Here is a 26170-nt window from a genome sequence, read left to right as displayed (position 1 = left end):
TCAGGATCAAACTCCTGGCTGTGGGCAAAGTTTGCCTGCAATACTGCATTCAAACCACGGTGCCACCATTTCAGGTAAAGGATATGCTCATATGATCAAATTTATTAATCCTAGCTTTAATTTTAAATGGTGGCCATGATCTTGTTACAATATAGCATGTTTATAATGTTCAGATTTTTTTAAAAAAATAACAATAATTGAAATTGATATTGCATGTATTCCATAAGGTAAGAAAGAGTCAACTAAGACAAGGTATAGGACAACATATATTTTTAACAGGATTCAGACAGCTGTAAAATTGAAGAAAGCTTTCTTTAGAAAATGAAAATTCGAGCCTAATGAAAATAACAAAAGAGAACAAACTGTCAGAAAAAGTTTTAATGAAAACATTTAATAACAGCAAAAATAACTTTACGGAAAATGTTAAAAACTTATTTTAATATATTCAAAATTTTGAATCTGAACCATTTGAAAAAAACTTAAAACTTAAATTTGTAAAAATAATGAGGGTTGTTTAAAAACCTAATAAAAACTGAAAAGCTGAAACTGGATCTAAAATGCAATATGACAGCAGAACCAAAAGCACAGCTGAAGTTCAAGCAAAACTGAAACTGAAAATTGTGGCATTGTCGTAAAAAAAAATCAAAGGGCATAAACCTATTTACCAAATTTACAATTTAGAATAAATCATAAGTTCTATATAGATATTAACTCAAAGCACCATCAAAGAAAAATAAAACCCTGACAAATGAAGCCTGGGTGAATCTGAAAGAAACTTTTTAATAAAAGGAGAATTCATAGCTGAAAACTAAAGATCAATAACTTGGTTGCCTACCACATTCAAAATGCTTACTGGAATAATAATGAATTTACTGTATGTTTATCTAAAGGAAATTTCTGACTACCCAATTGAACAAAAAGGAAATGGAAAAATTCACAATGAATCAAAAATTGTTCTTTATTAATAAAACAATTCTAAATAATTTAATTAAAAAAATGAATTTGTGTATTGCTTGGATTGATTACAAGGCATTATATTATGAAAAGTATGCACATTTTAAATAAGAAGTATTACATACAAGAAGTCTTGCAGAATTCTTCTGTTCTGCTTTGTGCCCAACTCAGTATGCTTTGAAGAAAACAGTAGAACCTGAATCTAGCTCCTTGTATTCTGCTGCCTCCATCTGGCTGAAACTTTCTTTGTCCAAATTAGTCTCAAGTGCTCAGTTTTCACTTTTATTTACTTTAGTGATGGGCCTGTTGCCAAGGATGCTAAATAAAGCAAATCATGGCTGTCAGTTTTCAAACGACATCTAAAAGTCTCTCTCTTCTTATATATCAGTGCAATCAAAAGATGAACGGAATATAATTAACTAATGATCAGATATTTAGTAGTGATATTATAATTTCTTAAATTTGTTATAATTGAAGTAAAGAAAAATCAGTAATTCACAAAAAAATATTCAGATCATAAAGGAATCCGTCTAGCAGCTGAACAAGCTTAAATTTGGGGATCTTGGAAACGTCAGGTATTTTGTACCAAATATAGTAAAAGGAAAAATGGCAAACAATTATTAAAAATTCTAAAATTTAGTCTAAATGGTAGAAGTACAATCAGAGTCATCAGCTCATGGACAATACTGAGAACTCAATATACTGCAGGAGTCTTTGGAGAGGGGCGGTATACAAATCTAATAAATAATAATAAACAATAATACTCAATTGGACTCAGATGGTTGATAACTCTGATCAGCAAATCAGAAGATTATGAGTACAGTATTGTCCTATATCCTCACAGTAATGTTAATAGATGATGTCTTCCAAAGAAAAGGTTGCTTGAGAACTTTACAAATAAACTTTGAAGAAAAGAAAAAAAGGTCTTTAGATTGCTTTGAAGCAAGTAAATAAATTTTTATTAAATGAATCTCAGAAAAAATAGCTATTTTGTAAAAATTAAATGTAAGAGCATAACTTTATAAACAAACAGCTTGAAATGACATTAGAGGTGTGTAAAACAGAAGCACCCTGTGGGCATTTTTTGAAGGATACTGAAGGAAATTACCAGAATATGGTAGTGGCTTAAAAATGATGGGCTAAAAATGGAAACAGCAAAAAGCTTTTGCTTCTCCAAGAACAAACACTATGCACAAATGTCATCAAGGCAAAAAATAGAAAAGATTCATTTGGATAGTAAATTCCAATTGTGTCAAGATAAAGATGCACAGTTAATAACTGGAACTGACAAATTTTACAAAATACTAAGATTTATAATGAAAGGACAAGAAAGGGAAGATTCTGTAAAAGCAGAATCTTCCCTTACCATGTTTTTCCTTACCATGTTCATACAATTTGAATGTCACTAAATACATGGATGGCAGTGATTCCACTGGTCCTATCAAAGGTTCGAGAATTCAGGTGTACAGTATTCTTCATTGAAAGCTCTTGAGTACCTATTGTAGAAAACCTATCCTTTGTGGATTGATAAATAGTTATGAAATAAAAAATAATTTTTCCAAAGAAGACAATCAAGAAATGGAGTATGTTAGCAGTATATGCTGGGAAGTGATTTTTTAAAATCTTGTAACTTACCTTAACTTACTAGTATATAATGAGTTGGCCAAGTTTATTTATTTATTCATTCATTCATTCAATTTTTATGCTGCCCTTCTCCGTTTATGCTGCCCTTTTTATGTAAGCCCTTCAGGGTGGCTTACAACATGTTAGCAATAGCACTTTTTAACAGAGCCAGCATATTGCCCCCACAATCCGGGTCATTTTATTCACCTCGGAAGGATGGAAGGCTGAGTCAACCTCAGAACAACTGAACTTTAAGAGGTGGTAACATTAAAACCAATTGTGAAGAGCTCCAGAAGGATACCTTTGGACTGGATTATTTAATAGAAAATGGGCTACAACTTCAGTAAATGCAAAGCAATTGACATGGGTTATACCTCCCAGTTTTTATATCTGAACTTTCTATAATTAGGAAAAAGATTTTGGGCTGATAGTAAATGGTCCAATAAGGATGCTGACTTAAGGTATGAAAAACAGCAGCCCCCAACCCTTTTTTACAGATCAAGGGGACGCAGTCTTAGAGATTGGATTGAAGGCTGTTATTTGAAGGCTTAGTGTTACCTCTGGATTTGGGATGACAATCTTATGAATATCTGCTGTAGAGAAACAGTAATGAGAGGGAATAACCTTTCTACCTTCAGCATCAGAGTATCTAAGAAGCATTTGATTGGCTTCTTTTAGGAATAAATTGCATGAACATGATAGGCTTTTTTGATAGGCTTAATTGAGTCAGAGTTTATTGTAAGGTCATTAAATAAATTATTGTTGTGAGATGGCGTGATTTTTGTATGAGTTTTCCCATAATTCTGTCTCTGCAACAAGTAACTCAATTAAGGGTTACTAATGTAGTTTTGTATAAATATGACTATATAATGCTAAATGGAAGTTGCTTATTAATTCTATTCAGTGTCAGAGAATAAGGGAAATGTAGTTGAACTATTCGGAGAGCATTATATCGCTTAACTTGAAATTCACTTGACAGCATCAACACAGGTGTCATTTCAGTCTAGGGCAGTGTTTCCCAACCTTGGGAACTTGAAGTTATCTGGACTTCAACTCCCAGAATTCCCCAGCCAGCATTCGCTGGCTGGGGAATTCTGGGAGTTGAAGTCCAAATATCTTCAAGTTCCCAAGGTTGGGAAACACTGATCTAGGGTGAAATAGAATCTTGGGCAGGAAAGTTATTAGAATTCACACACAAGGCTCTTAAGAGGTTTTGTTGAAACTGCTCTTGCTATACAATTTTGTTTTGGTTTTTTTCTAGAGAGAACATATTAATATAATTGAGATAGAGACATTTTATCAGTATCAGTACCTCTATCACTGTAAGTTGATTGTCACTGTGTTGCGAGATACAATTTAACATGCTGGTTATCAGTTTAAAGCCCTTCATGGCTTCGGACTATATTATCTTAGGAACTAATTTGTTTAGTTGTTTCCCAATTGTTCCTACCCATCCAATTTGGTCATGTTTTGCCATATTGCTGGTCTTGTCAGTCAAGGAATGTTGGTTGGCAAGAACTTGGAAAAAAATCTGAAAGTTTGATATTAGATATGTTGACAGCAACAAGAATGCTTTATACACAAAAAAATATACTTTCATTTTCACAATGGGTGCATAGCTGGAAAGCTAATGGAAATAGCAGAGATGGCTAAATTAACTGTTTTAATTAAAAAAAACCCCACATTTAACTTTGTTTCTGCTGATAAGCCACTTCTGGATTTTATTTATTATTTATTTATTTATTTATTCAATTTTTATGCCGCCCTTCTCCTTAGACTCAGGGCGGCTTACACCATGTTAGCAATAGCACTTTTTTAACAGAGCTAGGCTATTGCCCCCACAATCCGGGTCCTCATTTTACCCACCTCGGAAGGATGGAAGGCTGAGTCAACCTTGAGCCGGTGATGAGTTTTGAACAGCTGACCTTCAGATCTACAAGTCAGCTTCAGTGGCCTACAGTACAGCACTCTACCTGCTGCGCCACCCATGTTTGAGATGGGGAAAAATGAAACTTTGATTTGGGTTTTGCTGATTGGATATGTTTATTGTTATAGAAATGGCTACTACATATTTATGTGGTATGTATGTATGTTATAGAAATGGCTAGCACATGTTTATGTGGTATGTATGTATGTACATACGTACGTACATACGTACATACTGGTATGTTTATACAAGTATATGAAAGTAAAAAGCATTTTCTTATATAACTTTAGCTAATTTTTAAAAGGAAACCTTTATATTAACATTTTAGTGAAGTACTGGTATATTGAAAAAACCATATTTTTATGAAATATAATTTTTTTGCAACATAAATATCTTATTTTCTTCTTACTTTTAGAAACCCGAGATGAAAATGGCAAGACAGAAAGATCTGACAGTCTTATTGTAAAGAAAATAAAGAAGAAGAAGAAAAAGAAACACCGAGAAGACATGAGAGGGAGGCATCTGAAAATGTACAACAAAGAAGTACAGACAGTGTGTGCTGGTCTTACCCGTATCAGCAAAGAGACTTTGACTCCAGGGGAGAGTGATAATTTGGAAGAGAACAAGGAATCTTTTAGGTATCTAAAAGACGAACAGCTGTGTCAGTTGAATGTGGGCATGGAGGAATATAGGATACCCCAGGGGGTGCAGTCTCCATTTACTACCCACCAGGAGCATTCTGTTCGCAACAGCTTCTTAAAAACAGGCACTAAATTTAGCAATTTTATTCATGAAGAACATCAGTCAAATGGAGGAGCTCTAGTTCTTCATGCCTATATGGATGAACTCTCATTTTTGTCTCCAGTGGAGATGGAGAGATTTGCAGAAGAGTTTCTTGCTTTGACTTTCAGTGAAAATGAGAAAAATGCAGCTTATTATGCTCTAGCGATAGTTCATGGGGCAGCTGCATACTTGCCAGACTTCCTGGATTACTTTGCTTTCAATTTCCCTAGCACTCCAGTGAAAATGGAAATCCTAGGCAAAAAAGACATTGAAACAACCACCATTTCAAACTTTCACACTCAGGTAAGAGAAATTTCCCTGGCATGCCTGAATTCTAATTTGAACCTGGTGTTAATGACTGTAAGTAATGTTACACAGAAAGCGGAAATCCAATATGCTTTCCCTTAGTTATATTTGCCACCTCCAATTCGCCTTTGCACGCTATGTGTCAAATACAATTCAATATTATCTCCACATATTTCACATTCCATTGTTCCCCCTTCAGACTATGGCTCTATAAGGAATAACATTATTTTTGAATTTTAAGACGTAGATATAGTAACCCTTTACTGATAATTAAAGTCTTTTTGGTGCCATCACAACCACAAGATTGCTGAAAAATGGCTGATGAGAATAGAGCAAACATCTACCTGGTATAAAATAGAAATTAGATTTAAGTCTTAAATGTTGGAAAACATAAATTGCTCTCACAAGGTATAGAAAAAAATTACAGAAGAAAAGTAATGATGCTCAGACTATTCTTTCTGCCCACTGCCTCACCAAATCTTACATTCTTTTACCTTTATTGGTTTGAGGAAGCTGTTAGGGAAGGCATTATCTTCATGCTTTTCGTTTATTTATTTCATTAAATTTGAAATCCAACTTTTAGATTGAAGTACCAAAGACCTAGGTTTTTTTTAGAGATTATTCTTGTCCTTAAATAGAAAATGCAATTGCTTCATGTCAGTTTTGAAAGGTATATTGACATGTCAGTTTTGAAAGGTATATTGACAGCTACTTACCCAAGCAAAACAGAAGGAAATGGAGATTAGGAATCTATCTCTTCCTTTCTCACTTTAATGAGAAACTACTGCAGTCTAAATATTCATTTGATATTTACAGACGTAGTCAAAGGTTTTAGTATCCCTCCACTTTTTTTTTCAGAGGATTCCAGTTAATCATGAAGCATGTTGAAACTGACACAATCTCCTCCAACAATCTTTGTTCTCTAGTCCATAGAGATGACACTTTGCCTTTGATATGACTATATATTTTCTTGTAAATAATAAAACAAATAAAAATGACATTGGTATAATTAGATTGGATTCAGACAGGACTTATAGCAGGCCACTTCAAAACAATCCAACTTTTTTTTCAACTATTCTTGGGTTCTCTTAGCTGCATGTTTTGGATCATTATAGTGCTGGACGACCTATTATCTGTGACTGAGACAGACCTTTCTAATATTGGGCATTATTTTCCCTCCAGAAGATCTTGAAAATCTCATTTAATTGAGAGATTCAAGGCATTTGGTACTGAACCTTCTCCACGTTTTATAACAGGAGTGTTTTTTTTCTTTAAGAGTATCATTTTATTTTCTTCAATGAATATAGAGTTGCTAATTTACAAAAAGTCATCTTTCAGTAATGAATGGTATGACTTGATATTGTTGCACCTTGCTCTTGGAGATCAGCTGTGATCTGTTTTGAAGTTTTCCTGGTTCTTTCTCCACCATTTTATAAATCCTTCTGATCAGTCTAGGTCAATTTCCTCTTTGTAGCTACTTACACGGGAGTTGGTTGGCTTCAATCCCATGATCTTGATAAAATTAAAATTAAAATAGATAATCACAGGTCAGAATAACATAAAATTCTTTGGAGATGATTTTGTAGTCTTTATCTTTAGCTCACTTGGCTTTTTCCTTTCCTTTCTGCTTTTCTTCATTTTCTATATTCACTATGCTGCCCAGTAACACAAAAAGCTTGAGTACTTTTCTCCATTGAAATAGGCTGAGTGACTGACTGATTATGAGATTGAAGATACATGTGTTACTAATTAAAGTAAACAATCTACTTAAGAGATCACTAAAATCTAATGTGTTTTGATTTAAGGGATAGCAATTATTTCATTTATTTTACTATAAGAATATGGCCATACACACAAACTGTATTTTTACGGACTTTGGAACTAAAAATGGTAGATGACATTTGTTTCTGTCAATTTCAACTTACTTCCTGACAAATAGGAATTCTTTGTGGAAAAGTGAACAAATACTGTATACAACTAGGTACATATGAATTAAACATTATTATTGAACAATATCAATCATGTAATGTAAAATATTATATGTAGCATTTAAAAATGTATAGGGAGGAAATCCAGTTAAAGTTGTTATGGAATTTAAAATTCTCTTTCCTTTCTGAAAAAAGTGTACACAACTGGCATAATATACTGTATCTTAAACTGAACTGCTGACATATAAATTGATCATGTTACATGTTATATAAACTGATAAACTTAAAAAAAATAAATTTATCATGTTACTTTATGTTTATGGAGTAGACTAGCTTTGAACAAACATGTGACTGACTATTTCCTGTAGAGTACTTGACATCATGGATTTGTTCAAATAAATTACTTTTTGAAAGTTAATGATGTATAGAAACTTTGCCCTTCCTGATATATCCTTGTGGATTTGTTTTCTTGGCAAGGGGAGAAGTCTAAAGTATTTTGATTATAGACTTTGGATTATTGTTTAACGGTGGAACTGGTGAATAAGAAAATATCTCTATCTCACTTAGTACTTTAGTATTGCATCTTGTATGCTATCTCACACATATGCTTCCAGTTGGGTGTATTTACCTCTGACTTTTTTCTAAAGTAGTAGACATTTCAATTCGAGTGTCTGTTCTGTTTATTTCTTATAAGTTTACCATAAAACAGTTCTGGTGGTTCTTTAGTTGTTTGGATTCTTTAAGAATATCTAGTTATTAAGTTTTTTACAGATGCTTTGGTATATTTCCCTTATATTTTAAATGTCTTAGATTTTAAATGTGTATATATAGAGAGAGACATAGTTTAAAAGCCTTAACTGTAGCTTAAAAATTATTATTCTAATGCTGTATTACTGTTGTGCTGACACAGTATTTCATTGCACGACCCTGAAACACAGAATACTGTACTTATTCTTTGATTAAGCAGAGTAATGTTTGTATTTGTTGCATTCCAATTTACCTGTGAATAAGAGGAGAGGAGAATTCTCCATTGTGATGGATATGGCATCCAGGGTTCAATTCCATCTGCTTGCTGATTGGGTTGAGTTTGTCAAAAGCTGTTGTATGTCATGCCTCTGTTGCTGCCCTTTGGCAGCTTTACAACTCAGTTGCTCAACTAGGACAGTTGTGCCAACCATTCCTCCTGTTTGAGATTGAGCATTTCTGGAATCTATATTCATCTAATTTCCCATTTCATCAAATTTACTATTTAATGAGTTTGATGGCTGACTCCCTAATATTGGTGGAGTCACTGACACTGTTCCCTACATTAGAGCTTCGGCTCGAGCTGGTTCCTGCTGCTGCTGACAATCAGCCGAACTGCCTATTCACGCTTCATTATTGCCTTAATAGCATGATAGTGCATGGGGACTGCTCCCACAGTCTGACAGCTGGAGGGAGGAGATTTCTTTGCATGGTGAATTGGCAATTAGAAGTTTCCTGTAGAGCCACCATTTTGTGAGCCGCCTGTCACAGGCATCATTGCCTGCGTCCGCCATTGAACTGAGCTGTCAGTGATAGCCACATCTTTAATTGCCTCTCTCCTACCACATTTAGTCTTGAGGGCTGCAATCTCTCTTGTTAGATTGCCTCCCTATCAGTGGACAAAAAAATTAACCAGTTGAGAGGGAATAAGGGCTTTGGTCCTGTTCCTGCTTGAGGAGCTTCTGCCCTCCTGAACGCAGCTGTGAGCCGCCATTTTCAACCACTGACCGTAGCGGCTCGCTGACAAGGTGCCAAACACTTATTTCAACCGAATGACCTTCTGGCTAGGAAATGCTGCAAATGGAGCTACACTGCTAAAAATAGCATGGCTTAGCTGCTAACGGCCCTTTGGCCCTTTGTGGAGCAACGTGCTCTTGCTTAAATGGCAACCTCATTCCTCGGCAGTTCCTCTCTAAGTTTAACAGCAGCCAAAGAGAGAGAAACAGAGTGAGTGAGAGAGAGAGAGTGAGAACCTTTGGTGCCTTATGGGATCAGTTACTCCGAGCCATCAAGCCTGATTTCAAGCTGCCTCTAACAGTTCCAGACATTCTAGAAAGGATACATTTTCTCAATCACAAAAGACTCCTTCCATTAGTGGCTCCAAGCACCACAAACAAAGGTCCTCCAAAGGTCCAAAGCTGCAAGAAAGTCTTGGGCAAATTGTGTGATAGGATTGTTAAGAAGCAGAGCCATACTCAGGACCCTACAGAGGACACAGTGATTGCATCTAACAGCCTTCCACCTGAAGGAGTGACTACTGTTCACTCCCACTTGGACCAGCTAATTCTGAATGCAGATGCTGATGTCTGGTGTAATTTACAGATCTATGTGATGGGTCACCAGCATAATCAGGTGCCTGGTCAGCATACCGTTACTTTCACGCCTACAGCTGCGGGTCTCAGACCACAAATTGAGCAGGATATCGCCCCATCTCAATCTATGCAATCCACTGTAAACAAGGCGATTAAGCAGGTTCTCGCTTCGGAGCTCCAGTCTTCCCAGCACCTGTGTCCTGCAGCATCAGTACCTTCAGGCCACTCGATGCAGAGCCCTTCCCAATACCTACCCGAAGATGAAGAACTCTCACATTATCAGGGGTCCTCAGGAACATCCCAAGAAGGACACTATTCATTCTGAGGGGGAGTTTCCAAGGACTTAGAGCTATTGGAGGATGAGGGATTATTACCTGATCAGCCCCCATTGGTGGGACTGTTCCAGCCACATTTGTTCTGGTCCTTCCTGTTCAGAGCCTGTCTAGCAGCAGACCTCAATGCTCCTTCTGCCGACACTGGGGCAGGTATGTTGGAATCTACACCTAACCCACTCTTTTCATTTAAAATGTCTGAGATGAAAACTGCCCACACCTCAACTCTGTGTAGGTGGTTAAGTCTCAGCTTCATTGCCCTTTTTCAGGATCCAATTCTTCCAGCATGGAAAAGAGGCTTATACTCAGCTTCGGCACTTCCAGGTGATCCTGTGGAAACCTTGCAATTGAAGGATGTACGCTCAGAGCAGTTGCTCCAAAGGGCCCACCTGGTGGCTGCATGGGCCATGGGGCATCACAACTGTGTCCTTTTTTAAAAGGGCTTCCTTAATATGGCTCAAACAGATTCAAGACAAATCTTTGCTAATGGACACCAGACTGCAACAGGATCTTAACAAGGTCTTTGCCGCGTTGTAGTTGTCAGCCGACGCTACCCTCAATGGCTAAGTTTTCCGCAAAATCCATGGCTTCTAATGTTGCGTCTAGGCGCCTACTCTGGCTGGAAAATTGGCAGATGGGTGACTGCCATAAGTGGCGCCTGGCTTCAATCCTTTTCTACAGAGACAAATTCTTTGGGGAGGCTGTTTACCCTTGGCTGATGGAGGTCCAGGCATAAGCGAAGAATCTTGCCATCATTTTCCAGATTGTGGAAGCACAAGAGGCTCCTTACTTCCGGCAGCCCTCTTACCAACCCAAGACTCAGGGATGGGTTCCAGAGCCCTCAGAACTATTACTTCCAAAGGCGGACCCCGCGGCAGAATAGACTGGATAGGCAATATAAATCCCAACAGTGCTTTCAAAGGAGAGGGAGCCATTTTTTTCAAGCGCCACAAGCTCCCAAGCACCCCATCGTAGGCCAACTGGGCCGATGGGGTCGTAGACTGATGGGATAACATCACATCAGATGCTTGGTCAGAGAGGTCAGAGAGACCATCTGATCAGGTCTCTCTCTAGAGGTTCTCTTCACTCCCCTGAGGTTTTTTTCTTTGATTCCCTGTCTCCAGGGACCCTTCTAATATGATCTTCATACATACAGCTATCCAGCGCTTGTTGGATGTCCATGCCATTGATGCCGTTCCTGAGGATTAACACGGACAAGGATTTTATTCAATTTTATTTGTGGTCCCCAAATCCACGGGGGTCTGGAGAGTTACTTTGCATCTTAAAAGATTTAAGATGCATTCACTTAATTCCATTCTGGAGGGCATGAGAGGGCAATTTTCTTGCTTCTATCGATTTGACAGAGGCAGATCTGCATGTGCCCATACTTGTTTCCCACAGACCATTTCTCAGGTTCCAGTTCACTGGCCATCATTACCAGTATAGAGCCATGCCCTTTGGACTGTCTTCAGCTCCTAGAGTGTTTATTAAACTTATGACCACTATAGCGGACCAATTGAGGGCCATACCTGTGTATGTCCAGTACTACCTGGATCATAACCTGATCCAGGCATCTTCCACCCGGCAGGCGCAGTCAGATGTGGAGACCACCATTTATTTATTTATTATTTATTTATTTATTATTTAGATTTGTATGCCAGCCAAGTTCTGCAACACCATGGTTTCTCCATAAACCTGGAGAAAAGTCACCTGGCACCCACCACTCAATTGTTCCATTTGGGAGCCTTGACAGATTCTGAAGGGAGCTCTCCCCGGAACGCCAGGCAAGTTTAAGGAACTGGCATATAAGATCCGGAGAGAAAGAATAGTTCTCTTATGACTGCTTTCCCAGTTGTTGAGGAACTTTTATATTGTTCCTTGGGGTTGGCTACATTCCAGAGACCCCTAACGGTTTCTTTTGCCATTTCAGAGGTCAGGCAGGAGCTCGTCACCAGCACGGGTCAGTGTTCCAATGGACATTCATCCCCCAAATTAATATGTGGTATCATAGGGCCAAGGGGGTTAGCCTCCCTAGTTTCTGCACTATGCCAGCTCACCTGGCCGAGAAAGGATGGCACATTCTGGATGTACTCAGGGAACTTAAAATCTACATTAAACGAACGGACTCGTTCTGAAGGTCAGGATATCTTTTTCTATCTTTCTAGCCTTTTTCGTTAGGACACAAAGCATCTACACCTACTGCCGGCTGCTGGATCTGTTTGACTATTGCAAAGGCCTATGAGCTGCAATCCAAACTGGTTCCAGACTGCATTACGGCACACTCAACGAGGAGCACGGCAATCTTAGCAGCATTGGCGACTAAAGGATCTTTTGAGAAGGTTTGCTTAGCAGCCACCTGGCTGTCCCCTTCTCTGTTCATTACACTACAAGGGGGGACGTTTACACGTCAGCAGAAGCATTCTTTGGACATAGTGTACTGCAGCAGGTCATCAGAGACTGAGGAACAGTCAGGCAGTTGGGGCCCTCTCTGATGGACAGCCAGCTTTGGTGTGTCCCATTTCTGGATGCTATATCCACCACAATGGAGAAGGGACGTTGGTCTTACCCAATATGTTTCTTCTCAGAAAGGTGGCTATAGCCTCCAGCCCCACCCTGTAGACTAATTGTTTGTGAACTTTCTGCCTTTGAACTACAAGAGAACTAAGGACTTATTGACCATGGCACGTGTGAGTCTGTTGCTTCACTTCTTTGTCTAAAGCTGTCAAAGGGTAGCAACAGAGGCGTGACCTTTTATTTATTTATTTATTTATTACTTAGATTTGTATGCCGCCCCTCTCCGAAGACTCGGGGCGGCTCACAACATGTAAAAACAAATCATAAGCAATCAGACAAATTTAAAATATTTAAATATTTAAAAAACCCCATATGCTAACAGTCACACACACAGACATACCATGCATAAATTAAACGTGCCCAGGGGGAGATGTTTCAGTTCCCCCATGCCTGACGGCAAAGGTGGGTTTTAAGGAGTTTACGGAAGGCAGGAAGAGTAGGGGCAGTTCTAATCTCCGGGGGGAGTTGGTTCCAGAGGGCCGGGGCCGCCACAGAGAAGGCTCTTCCCCTGGGGCCCGCCAACCGACATTGTTTAGTTGACGGGACCCGGAGAAGGCCCACTCTGTGGGACCTAATCGGTCGCTGGGATTCGTGCGGCAGGAGGCGGTCTCGGAGATATTCTGGTCCAATGCCATGAAGGGCTTTAAAGGTCATAACCAACACTTTGAATTGTGACCGGAAATTGATCGGCAACCAATGCAGACTGCGGAGTGATGGTGAAACATGGGCATACCTAGGTAGGCCCATGACTGCTCTCGCAGCTGCATTTTGCACGATCTGAAGTTTCCGAACACTTTTCAAAGGTAGCCCCATGTAGAGAGCATTACAGTAGTCGAACCTCGAGGTGATGAGGGCATGAGTGACTGTGAGCAATGAGTCCCGGTCCAGATAGGGCCGCAACTGGTGCACCAGGCGAACCTGGGCAAACGCCCCCCTCGCCACAGCTGAAAGATGTTGTTCTAATGTGAGCTGTGGATCGAGGAGGACGCCCAAGTTGCGGACCCTCTCTGAGGGGGTCAATAATTCCCCCCCCAGGGTGATGGACGGACAGATGGGATTGTCCTTGGGAGGCAGAACCCACAGCCACTCCGTCTTATCCGGGTTGAGCTTGAGTCTGTTGACACCCATCCAGGCCCCAACAGCCTCCAGGCACCGGCACATCACTTCCACCGCTTCGTTGACTGGGCATGGGGTGGAGATGTAAAGCTGGGTATCATCCGCATATTGATGATACCTCACCCCATGTCCTTGGATGATCTCGCCCAGCGGCTTTTGACAGACACTGTCCAATCAGCAAGCTGATGGAGTTGAACCCGCATCCACCTCTCTGAGAATGAACGTATCAGGTCAGACCAAGGCCCTTTCAAGCTTAGATATTTGTATGTTCTGTATATGATCAGTGTCAATATTCTTGACTTCACAGAAAATTTATAACTACTTTAATGCTGTTTTATTTTTTTTCTCTATAAGGTCAGTCGAACGTACTGCTGTGGAACTTATAGAGCAGGTCCAATGAGGCAGATCAGTCTTGTTGGAGCAGTAGATGAAGAAGTTGGAGATTATTTTCCAGAATTTCTTGATATGTTAGAAGAATCTCCATTTCTTAGAGTAAGTACTAAAGTTTTGCTTTTTCTTTTGCTGATTTAAGTTTTAACTAAGTTAGCACTGAATTTGGTAGTAGAATAAAAAGCATTATTAAACATTAAGAGAATAGATAAATAGGAAAGGAAATTTGTGATTAGAAATAAAATTTCTAATTTTATTGCATGACAGAGTGAAATAAATTATACTGAAAACATAAAATTCTTAATGACTGTGTACAAATTATATATTAATAAGGAAATTGATAATCTGTTTACAAGATATCAAAAGCACTTCATGTCGTTTACTGACTAATTTTCGTTTGTGATATACAGATGACTTTGCCTTGGGGTACTCTTTCGAGTCTCAGACTTCAGTGTAGGTCACAAAGTGATGATGGGCCCATTATGTGGGTAAGACCTGGTGAACAGATGATCCCAACAGCTGATATGCCAAAGTCACCATTCAAAAGACGCAGGTAATCTTTATAGCTGGGAGGGAACTTGTAACTCCAAATTTTAATTGAACTGAGCTCATCGGCAAAATTGGCTTAGTTTATTATTCTGACAACTTTCTGAAACTTAGTTGACCTGTATGCAATAGTAAACTTTCCTTCCAATATAGCGTAAGTCGTGATAATTTTGTACATTTCTTTTGTAATGCTGCCATTCCTTTCCCCTCTGTCAGTATCATACATTGCATGATAAACTCCCAGGATACAAACTTATATTAGGGAATACAGTAGATATTAATGGAATATCTACATAAATTAAAACAACAGCTTCCGGTTCAGTGCACCTAATATAAACTTTGTTTTTAAATATACAGTGGTGCCTCTACGTAAGAACTTAATTCGTTTCGTGACTAGATTCTTAAGTAGAAGCAATTTTTCCCATAGGAATCAATGTAAAAGCAAATAATGCCCGCAAACCGATTAGCATAGAAATAAAAGCTTGGAATTTGGGTGGGAGGAGGAGGAGGAAGAAGAAGAGGACAGTCGTTGCCGAAGGAAGAAGGTGAGGTGAGGGGAATCAAAAAAATCCAAAACTTTAAGGCTTAAAAAAAAAAAAAAGAGGGACTCTGAGGCGGCGTGGAGGAGCATGTGCCTTACATACACCGGACACGAACCTGCCTCCCATACACTGTGCCAGAGAGAGAAACCCAGGTGGGCGAGACGAGGGAACCTCCCGCTCCTTTGAGTAAAAGGCGGCAGCTGCTGCTGCTGCTACCTGCTTCCTCTTCCTTCCCATGCTGAAGAGCTCCCCTCTCCCCTCATGGCCGGGATTAAAGGGGGAATGACAGGAAACTGGCCAGGCTTTCGTGCCGCTCTCAAATTTCCTGAGAAATTTTTCTGGGCTCGGGTTCTTAAGTAGAAAATGGTTCTTAAAAAGAGGCAAAAAAATCTTGAACACCCGGTTCTTATCTAGAAAAGTTCTTAAGTAGAGGCATTCTTTGGTAGAAGTACCACTGTATTTCCATTCAGGTACTTATAGCTACTGTCATATTGCTATATTGTGGTAAAACATTAAAATGATATTTAACTGTATGAAATCATTAGTGTTGCAAGAGTAAGACAGTGAAGACTGTGTCATAGCTGCACATTGTTACATTATTAGTTAGTTTGATATCCTGTCTTTACTTCAGGAGCTCAAGGCACTGTGCATAGCATTCTAGTGTGGGTTCCGCTGGTGCCTTTGAACTTTCAATTTGCATCAGTCCCGGTGAAGGTTCTGGAAGGCTGCACACTGCCAACTTTTAAGTTCATTGAATTTCTGCGATGTAAGCATTTGTTGTCTGTGTATTATATTTAAGCTGTGAAAAAATTGAAGTTATCTGCAGCATTTTTTTTCAAAAGGCCTACTAATAGTGCATAGAATAATCCCTGGTAAATATAATGCCTGTATAAACTTTTTAAAACGTGGCCTTTATTGTTATGCGTTTCATCTTTTACTGTTTTCCATTTTAATTTATATTGCATTTGATTACATTAGAGTTAAATCACCACTTATCAAAATAGTGCCTATATAACGATGTAGAAAATTTAGGAGAGCTGATTTTTTGTTTTTATAACATTATTTTTGTATATCCCCTTATAAATTTAATAATTATCTTTTTCATTCCATTTCATAGATCTATGAATGAAATAAAAAATCTCCAGTATCTACCTCGTACCAGTGAACCCCGCGAAGTTCTCTTTGAAGACAGAACAAGAGCGCATGCTGACCATGTTGGGCAAGGGTTTGATTGGCAGAGTACTGCTGCTGTTGGAGTTTTAAAAGCTGTGCAGTTTGGTGAATGGTAAGAGTGGAGGTTTATGGCATTTTAAAATAGAGATATGATATAATACATCATAATAGTGTTTTTTTACAAGACATTTTTGCTATAAATTATTAAAATCCAAATTACCAGGAAAATCTGACCTCTAAACATTTCCAGAATGGTTTTTTTTTTAAATGCAAAAGGAATTGCTTTCATAATACAGTAGACTTGTTTGTAGAAGGATATTTGAGATGCCTTATTCTGGGATGAAGATTTTAAATGAGGCCCATTGGAAAGTTTATTCTGTGGAAGCTGCAAAAAGTTTTAATTATATGCCTCCATGAAACAAGGACACATGTTTAGAGCTTCCTCGCCTGGTGAATGGCATTTTTGAGATGGTGGGGCTAAGAGAGCTGCCACTGGCTTGGGAATGGCTGCTGCTTTATCTCACCATTTGTATAGTGGCTCCCAGCGGGGAGGAGCCCAGGCCACAGGGTCATCTGCACAGGTAGCCCACCACGCTGCTTGTCCACTGGGGCTCTGGACTGCCTGGGGCCGTGCAAGAAACCCGCATGGGTAGGGAGGAAGGGAAGCTCGGCTTACCTTGCTCTGCTCCCCTCTCTGCGTTTTTTGGCACGCCGCCCCTGTTGCTGGTCTTTGTGCTCTCATGAGTGCCAGAAACCAGGCAAAGCTGGCCATTGCGCACGTGCACTCTGAAAACAGGAAGATTATTTTCCTGAAGCACATGTGCACAATGGGCAGCTGTTTTTCTGGTTTCTGGCAAACCCATGTGCATGAAAACCAGCTGGCTGGCACACCAGAACCCGAAAGAGCAAGGGGCAATGGCTCTATGTACCACTTCCAGTAGGCCTGCCATAAGTTCGCCATCACGCATATATGGAATTTTCAAAGTTTTAACTAATATTTTCCAACATATTTTTACAATCTTCATTTCTCCAGGAGTGACCAGCCTCGTATAACCAAAGATGTTGTTTGTTTTCATGCTGAAGATTTCACTGATGTAGTTCAAAGACTTCAGTTGGATTTGCATGAACCTCCAGTATCACAGGTAGTCTTTTATTCTGCTGTAAATGTTGTTTCCATGTTTTCAAATGCTGTTATATTTTTCCAGAAAGTTTTCTCTGTTGATTCTTGATTATGAAATACAGTAAAGTCTCCAGAATAACAGATACATGCTTTAAATAAGTGGGGGTTGGTAGGTAATTAGGTAATGTTTTTTAAAGAATAACACAATTCCTCAAACTAACACAACCCCATCCTCTTAAAAACAAAGTTTCCTCATTGTTTCCTTCCCAAGAGAAGAAGCCAGCAGTTGTTTATGAGTAAGACGGGTTTTGCTTGGACTTTTTACCATAAACTTGTCCATTATTTTTCAGCAAAGATTGAACTAGTATAAATAATAGATACAAGATTTCTTAAACTTGGTTCAGGCTTTAAAATATGTTGATTTCAGAAGACATATAGTTTAATATTTGCAGTTTTAAATATATTTTTGCTATGCTTTAAGATATTTTATTTCATTTATTTGTGTAATATTGTTCTAAACTGTTTTGAAAAGCAAGATATAGGTAAATTTTGAACAGAATGGTAATTTCCTTTATTTGATCTATTCGCATAGCAGTAGTTTCAGTATATAGCTCATGGAATATGTGTCATTTAGACTTCATGTTGACTTGATCACAACAAATAGTCTAACACAAAGCACCAAAAATGCAATTTTTAAATCTTACTCATAATTATCTCTTTTCCTTCCCTCAGTGTGTTCAATGGGTTGACGAAGCTAAGCTAAACCAAATGAGACGAGAAGGCATTCGTTATGCCAGAATCCAGTTATGTGACAATGACATCTACTTCATCCCTAGAAATGTCATTCATCAGTTCAAGACAGTGTCAGCTGTCTGCAGTTTAGCTTGGCATATAAGACTCAAACAATACTATCCTGGAACAGAGGATTCTCAGTGTATGGAAAAGAATTCAAATACGGACACGGTGAAACTGGAAGGTGAAGACCAATGTGTACTTATGAAAAAAGAGTCTGAAGAAGAAAGAGAAGTACAGACTTCGACAGTAGCATCACCATCACTATTTTCATCCCTGTCATGACTTGTACTGCAACAAGATTAGCTGGTTTGCCCCTTCCAGTTTTTAAAACTAGAATCAAATCAGCAACACAATCCATAGAAGGATCATATACTCTTTCTTGTCTGATATGTACATAATCATACATTTTTAAACAGCTTTTTAAAATTTTGATGTGAAGTTATAGTTTTTTAACTGGGTTATGTTTTATTGGAAAAAACTTGCCTATAATTCTATAAAGAAAGGTGACATTCCAAAATGTCAAGCGTATCTTTTTTACACAGATTATGCAAAGTTAGAGTTGTATTTTATTCCCTTAGTACAGCATGTAGTAGTGGACTACAACTTTTTGCATTTCTTTTTTTAGGGGATGAGGTAAATAATTCAACATCACAATAGTTTTCCTTCAGGAATATCAAGTATTTAACACTTGATAAGCCTGATAAGTTTTCATCTATTTTATCTTTAGCTTTCAGCATAAGAGGGATGGTTTCTGTGGCAGATTCACAAAGTGACTCTCCCTCCCATTCAATTAATGGCTTGAATGAAAGAGAAAGCACAGCACTTTTAATGATCAATGACATTTGTATGTGTGAGAGAGTTTGAAAGCCTGGAGGAAGCTCAAGTTACCAGCAGTGTAGATTAATCCTTAATTGCTTAAGAAGACATTCAGTAAGAAGTTGATGTATGAGATTAGTTGCAGAGTGTATGATCTTGTTGAAATGGAATTACTGATACAACTCTTTCGTGGTCCTCTGCTTTTAATGTATATTGGAATATTTTTTTAATATCTTTCCGAACTGCATAACTTAATACACTAGTGTCTAATGAAAGTAATTGTTAGCAGTCTCTTTAATGAAACTGCTATCTTTGAGCACTTTAAGGCTTTACAATATTTAAACCAACTTGGTGGCTTGTTTAATTCACAGTAGGCATCTTAGAGGGAAACCATCAACTCCTTCTCATTGAGGCACTTAATATAATAGGACAGGCCTATATCTCCTTTCTTCTTTGAAATTATATATAACTGATTCACAATAAACTGTCACATAATCACATATAAATTGCTACTTTTTCAAGTAATTCTTGGATTCTTTAATGCTATATTGGAAGATTTAATAACACATGTTAGTATGTTCAGTATAAGAGGCTGATATTATTTAGCATTCCTTCAATATTTCCCAGCATTAAGTAAATTCAGCTTTTATTCATTATATACAGAACAATGTTTATTTTGGATAATAAAATGAAATTGGCCCCCTCATATGAAGGATCTGAATTTCATCAGGAATTAATAAAAAATATTTGTATTTATAAATGTTTTTTAATGTAGAAAAGAGAATGGGATTACTACACCAATGCAAGTCAAGAGAGCAGTTGTGGGGAAAATGCAAATATTTGTATGTGTGTAATAGCAATTACTTTGTGCAATATTGTTTTGTGTAGATTAAGTATATTAGCACCTCGGTATAGAGGACACAGTTTTAAACAAATAGCAAAATAATCAGAAAACTTTGCAGTATTTAGATAGAACTTGTATTACTCCTGATATATACATGTTTATGTATTAACTTTGGTGCAGTCCTGAAGACAAGTAGAAATTTTTTCAACAAATTGACTTTCCATACTGAAGTGGTAGGGACTTTCTTAGTAATCTGTGTAAATAAGGTGTTTAGATTGAAACCTTTTTTACAAAAGGTAGTGAGTTCTTATACAGGAGTGTAGCTTTTAATGAAAAATTCTAGATTGAACAATACTGGTTCAGAAAACCTCTGTGTACTCTGGCTTTTAATATTTTTTAGAGTTATCCAGAAGAATTTTCAAAAGCTATAGCTAGCTATCCTAAGTAAAATTCTTCATAGACAATATGGGCTTCAGTAATTCATTTATGCTTCACCAACTCCACATTTTTGCATTTTTCTTCCACTAATTTCCCTCGTCTTCCAAACATCAATTTCCCACAGTTAAAGTTATCTAAATGACAAATACAACTCCAGACTTGTCATTTGGATATTTCAACTGCATTGAGTTGCCCTGTGTACTGTATGATCTCTCAGGAGTTGGATTTTAAAAATAATTGAATGAAAAACTGTTTATTACTTCACTTACCGTTTCAAAATATACATTAGAAAATTCTTTTAAATTTTACAATTTAGTAATGGACATTAAAAAAAGACATAGAGCAGGGGTCCCTAAACTTGGCAACCTTAAGACTTGTGGACTTCAACTCCTAGAATTCTCCAGCCAGCATAGATCTCTGAAGAATTCTGGGAGTTAAAGTCCACAAGTCTTAAAGTTGCCAAGTTTGAAGACCTCCGATTTAGAGTAAGATGAAAATAGTAATTGGAATCTGCTCCTTTGAAAGCAGAATGAGGTTTTTCTATTGGCAGTGAGAATCAGGATTCAGAGAATGCATTCAGCTAGAGGAAAAAAGTTTTCCAGCTCTCCAGAGCACTTCATTAAGGAAGGGGAGGAAAAGAATTGGCAAAAATATACTCTTTTTTAAAAATGTGAACTCTATTGTGCACAGTTCTGGATCCAGTTCAATAACCTTAAAGGTTTTTTTGTGTGCATCACATTACAGCAATAGTTTCAAAAGCCTTTTTTTTTTTAAAAAAAGAAACAACTTACTAAAGCTATGTGAAATTAACATTTATGGCCTTTGCCATTCATGAAGATTAAGAAGATTAAATGATTCTGAAGCAGCATCCCACATTTTTCCAACTCAAGAGTTTTTTGCCAAAAATTTATGGCATTCTGTATAAATGTATTCACTGACTTACATTTCAACCATCAAATATATTTTCTATCACCTATTTTGATTTATTAATACATATCGTCTTTACTTCAATTACTTTGGCCACATCTTTACAATAGTTAAAAAGTATGAATTGTCACTATGACTGCATTCCCTAGCAAATACCAAAGATGTCAGGGCATGAATTTTGATGTATCTGCCAGGACTCTGCTTATTTCTCTTTATGTCTGTAGCTCACCTCATACTGCTAGACTGTTTTTCCTAGAAAGCTTTTTCGGGAGTAGGAAGAAGGCTCAGTCAGAAAGCCTGAATGCATGCATCTCACTCTGGCTCAGTGGTTAAGATTCTTATAGGAACAGTTAAACAAAAGCACTACAACTGATGTCCTAACCCATGTATATTCTACAGTAATAAAGACCAATACAAATATTTGAGTGAAAAATAATCAAAATGTACCTGTAAAAGTGAGTGGCAGAATGGTTTGTCTTAATGATTTTGTTTGAGAACATAATATTTGCTCTTGGAGTAGAAAAGAGATGAAAATTAATGTCTCAGGAAGATATTGGGAGTGATTTGTGCTGGTGTGATGAATTTTAAAAAATGATTATCTTGCCAGCGTAATTGATACTTTAAAACCTAGTTGCTTTGCAAAGAGATTTCACTTAAACCTGACAGGAAATCTTATTTTATAAATTGCAAAATATGTGGACATTATATAGTTAAAATCAAATGAGTAAAGGCAGAAACATCTTTATAGTTATTTTATTAGAAGTTGTGGACAATTTGGGAAGACATTCATTTGTAATCTATATAATTTTTGAATACTAGTTAAGCATTCATTATATTCTATGGTTTAAATGCCATTGGCAGATCCACAAAGGTGGTTGTTGTTATCTTTTTAATGATCTTGAGCAGCTCTAAGTAGGAAGCTGGGAAATATCTTTTGTTTTACTAAAAATCTATTTCTTTTTAAATACCAATGAAAAATAATATGTATTCAAGAAAGGTTGTATTAGGCTACAGATTCATTTAGCAAATCAATAAAAGCAAAATTAACATTTAAATGAATTAAATATTTCACATTCCCTTGTCACATATTTCTGAACATTAAGTAATGTGTAAATAATTGACATGTTCTCTCCCATGAAGATGGAACATATGGAGGTTTCATGTGAAATTAAGGAATACTTCCATTACAGATTTTACCATATAATAAAAGGGCTCGTTAGCTGTTTTCCTATTTTTGTGGGCATAACATTTGTCCAGAGACAAGAAAGTTTATAGTCATAGCCCTAAGATGCATATAACATTTTTTTCTCTCATGCTGCCATTCATATGCTTGAATTTATTCTGGGTGGTGAATTATTTTCACTTGTGGCACAATCCAACCAAAGTTAATCACCTATAAGTCCCATTTATTTTGAATGGGAGATAAGCAGGTGTTTAATTCTCTATTGAAATTGGTGGAACTTTAAATGCGTTTACTATTGGTGGGATAGCACTCTTATTTCCTTATAAATGCTATTTATAGCCATATTGGTTGTGTTTGAAGGTTGCTATGAATAAGGATATTTATCCTTCAGCTCCTTTTTAAAAATGTGGATAAACTATATGTTGGTCCAATAAACAAATTTCCAATAATGTTATGGCCTTCCATTGATATACATAATATTTCTAGGACCCAACAGCACACGTAGTTGATAAGGGGCTTCTCTTAATCTAGCACTTTCAATTCTGTCTAAGCAAATACTTATCTTTACATGTTGTATAAAATAGATTTGTGTAGTGTTTTGTGATTAAATTCAGTTTTGATTGGCAGCTAAGATATTTTTCTGTGGTTATCTAAGATCTTTGCATATAAAGGATATGTACAATTGCCTGGAAGACTGTTTTTGTTTTTTGTTTTTTTTGCTTTGTGTGGCCTTAGTATATTTATTGACATTTTAGCAAGTGTTTTAAATAAATTTTTATAATAGTGTAAATTGATGGGAAAATTTTAACCCTCTCTGTGAATAATCCTTTGACACAGTGCATTTCTTTTGGTAGGTGACTGTACAAGCGTATCACTGTCAAAGCTATTTGTTTAAAAAAAGTACAATGGAATGCATAGAATTTTTCCTCTGTAAAGTATTTTTTTAATAAACAGAAGTCTGATTTGTGCTTAATTAAAATGACTGTTTGGTAAAGCCTGTGCTACAGAATATTGGATACAATGGAATAAATTGCAAAAGACATCTAGTAGCTTTTGAATAGAATAAGTTAAAATAAATGAAGTCAAATAAAATGCAATAAGGTATAAGCTACTTCAGGGCAAAACTTCTAAATATGGCTTCAAAAAGAAATCCAATAAATAAATAAAGTAATTTGTTTAATGAATGTAGCAAGATTATGTTTTGGAACCATATATAGTAGAAATGATTATCAAGATTATACTTCTCACTACCTACTTCTAATCTGTGCTCTTTTTCTGAGCATTGTCATATAAACTGTTTTTAATCTTTGTCTTTTTTCTCTAGATAGAGCAGTCTTGGTAAAACTTTTTATTTCAATAAGGGAAAGTTTTGTTTTTTTTAGAATTTGAACGACTCACCCTTTTTATTAACTGAAGCTTTGTTTTCAAGGTTATTGTAGATCCAATACCTTTCAAAGTTTCTAGAGAAAATAAACAGAAGTTCTTTAAATGGGACGGCGGAATCCCAAATTATAGCCGCCTCAAGTCTGCGAGAAGGGCGACCTATAAATCTAATTAATAAATTAATAATAAATAAATTATAAATTTCTGTAGCTCAGTGAAACAGAGATAAAAGCGAGAGATGATGAGAGAATGTCTTCCTCTTGCTTAAATATAAACTGTTTCTTAATGTTGCTAACTTCCAAATATGTAAAATTCAATTCCCGGAATTCAATTCAATTCACCAAACAGCATTGTCACTGCTGAGAATTCTGGGACTCGGGAGTCCATATACCAAAAGGAAAAACATCAATTAAAGTGTTATTTGATGCTATTGTTTGTGGAACCATGGCAAACTGTAAAACGTTTATGGAAATGTATATGAAGCAACATTCTTTCCCAGAGTTTCAATATTTATTTAATAATAGATAGGCCTTCTTTCTAGCATCTACTATTGAAAATTGTAAGCTAACAAACCCAAACAGCATAATGATCCATTTTCACCTCAGAGCAGCCCTACTGTACAAATTGACAAAAATAGAAGAAAACATATTTTGCTGCGTGCTAGTTTATGGTTACTGCTTTCAAGAGGCTCGTGGGTAATGAGGCAGGAATCTACTGACAGCTACTTTTAGAGATGTGCTGAGGAGAATATGAAATGGAAAATATCCTCAGAGTCACTGATATAATAACCACAAGGAGACAATATAGTGAAACACTAATATCACCATCACAGAAGGCATGACAGGCATTTATTGATAGATAGATAGATAGATAGATAGATAGATAGATACTTTATTGTCATAATAGATATACATACATACATACTTTATATCCCTTTCTGACTTGACATTTTGACCATTTATGGGAATCAGGGACCGTGAGGGTGGTGCCTCTAATTGTCTGCTCTTCAGTGTGAGGTAAACTGGGTAAACCTAAATCAGGATTTAATCATGGGTGAAGTTGCTATGTATATTTTGAGACGTGAGAATTTTTTTTCTTCCATCACTACTGGATAGATTATTATGTGATGAAGCAGGCTAGGGTTAAGAGTGCTGGAAAACAGCCAAAAATATACTGCTTCTAGGCCTTTTTTCCAGGCCATTTAAGGTGTTTTAAGTCATTTGTCAGGCAGTTTTCAATCTCAAAATGACTCCAAAAAGACCCGGAAACCACCAAATACCAGGCCTTCAGGCAATTTTCCAGACTGTTTTTTGGGGTGTTTTCAGTTTGAAAACAGGCTGAAAAGCACCCCAAAAACAGATATGTGCATGCCGGTCAGCTGGTCTTCGGGTTTCTGGTATTCCAGTACACATACATGTTCACGTGTTCTGGTTTGGGCACTCGGTGCCATCACTGTCTTATAAGATCCACATAGGGATTTACCCATCTACAATACTGTGAACTCTGTGACAAACATTCAAATTGATACTCCACCCTACGTATGTAGCAAGGTGTAAATTATGGAATTTCTAATCAGAATGGAAGTGCAGATGATGGTACAGGCGACAGGTGTCAGTGGACACTTCCTAAGTCAGTTTTAGTTTTGTGACAGACATTAAATTGCTGCATGCATATAAAAAACCTTGAAATATCACCCAGGTATCAGTGTAAACTTCCAGTTGATTTATAACAGGCAACAAGTATTCTTGATACTTTCAGGGCACAGCAATTTTCTCAAGCAGTCACGTGAGATATGATCAGTTGTGGAGGATTGCTGCTGTTCCACTTACTACTACTGCAGGCTGGACAGGAGCAATCAAAGAGCCAAATGTGATCTACTGGCTGCAAAATGCTTATTACACCAGGACTGGCATAAATTTGTAGATCAAAGGCCCTGTTTTCCAGATAATTTACAGATGTAGGGACTTGGCCCATAGGATGAAGGTACATCTGCTCATTGATCATGCCAGTAGAAATACTGAAGTGTGCAATGGAGTCTCTGCCTCCATTGCAATTGCCCAGAACAGGCTGGAAATGGGAATAAAAACAGGGATCTTGAAATGGAATTCCCACCACCTTGAGAAAAAGGCAACTC

General features: G+C 37.2%; 1 protein-coding gene across 2 annotated transcripts in view; it reads left to right on the top strand.

The window, feature by feature from the left end:
• The window catches only part of RSBN1 (round spermatid basic protein 1), a 31673-nt gene extending 8047 nt beyond the window's left edge, over nucleotides 1–23626 (top strand). For both annotated transcript variants that reach the window (XM_070745649.1, XM_070745650.1), the window contains exons 2-7: nucleotides 4920–5590; nucleotides 14234–14371; nucleotides 14680–14822; nucleotides 16475–16642; nucleotides 17564–17672; nucleotides 18383–23626. In XM_070745649.1, the coding sequence (XP_070601750.1) occupies nucleotides 4920–5590; nucleotides 14234–14371; nucleotides 14680–14822; nucleotides 16475–16642; nucleotides 17564–17672; nucleotides 18383–18727 (1574 nt within the window). In that variant the 3' untranslated portion in view covers nucleotides 18728–23626. The remainder of the gene's footprint in view (nucleotides 1–4919; nucleotides 5591–14233; nucleotides 14372–14679; nucleotides 14823–16474; nucleotides 16643–17563; nucleotides 17673–18382) is intronic.
• Nucleotides 23627–26170: the final 2544 nt, after the last annotated feature.

Source organism: Erythrolamprus reginae, chromosome 3, assembly GCF_031021105.1.
Source record: "Erythrolamprus reginae isolate rEryReg1 chromosome 3, rEryReg1.hap1, whole genome shotgun sequence".
NCBI classification, from domain to species: Eukaryota; Metazoa; Chordata; class Lepidosauria; order Squamata; family Dipsadidae; genus Erythrolamprus; species Erythrolamprus reginae.
This window is presented reverse-complemented; position numbering and strand designations above follow the sequence as displayed.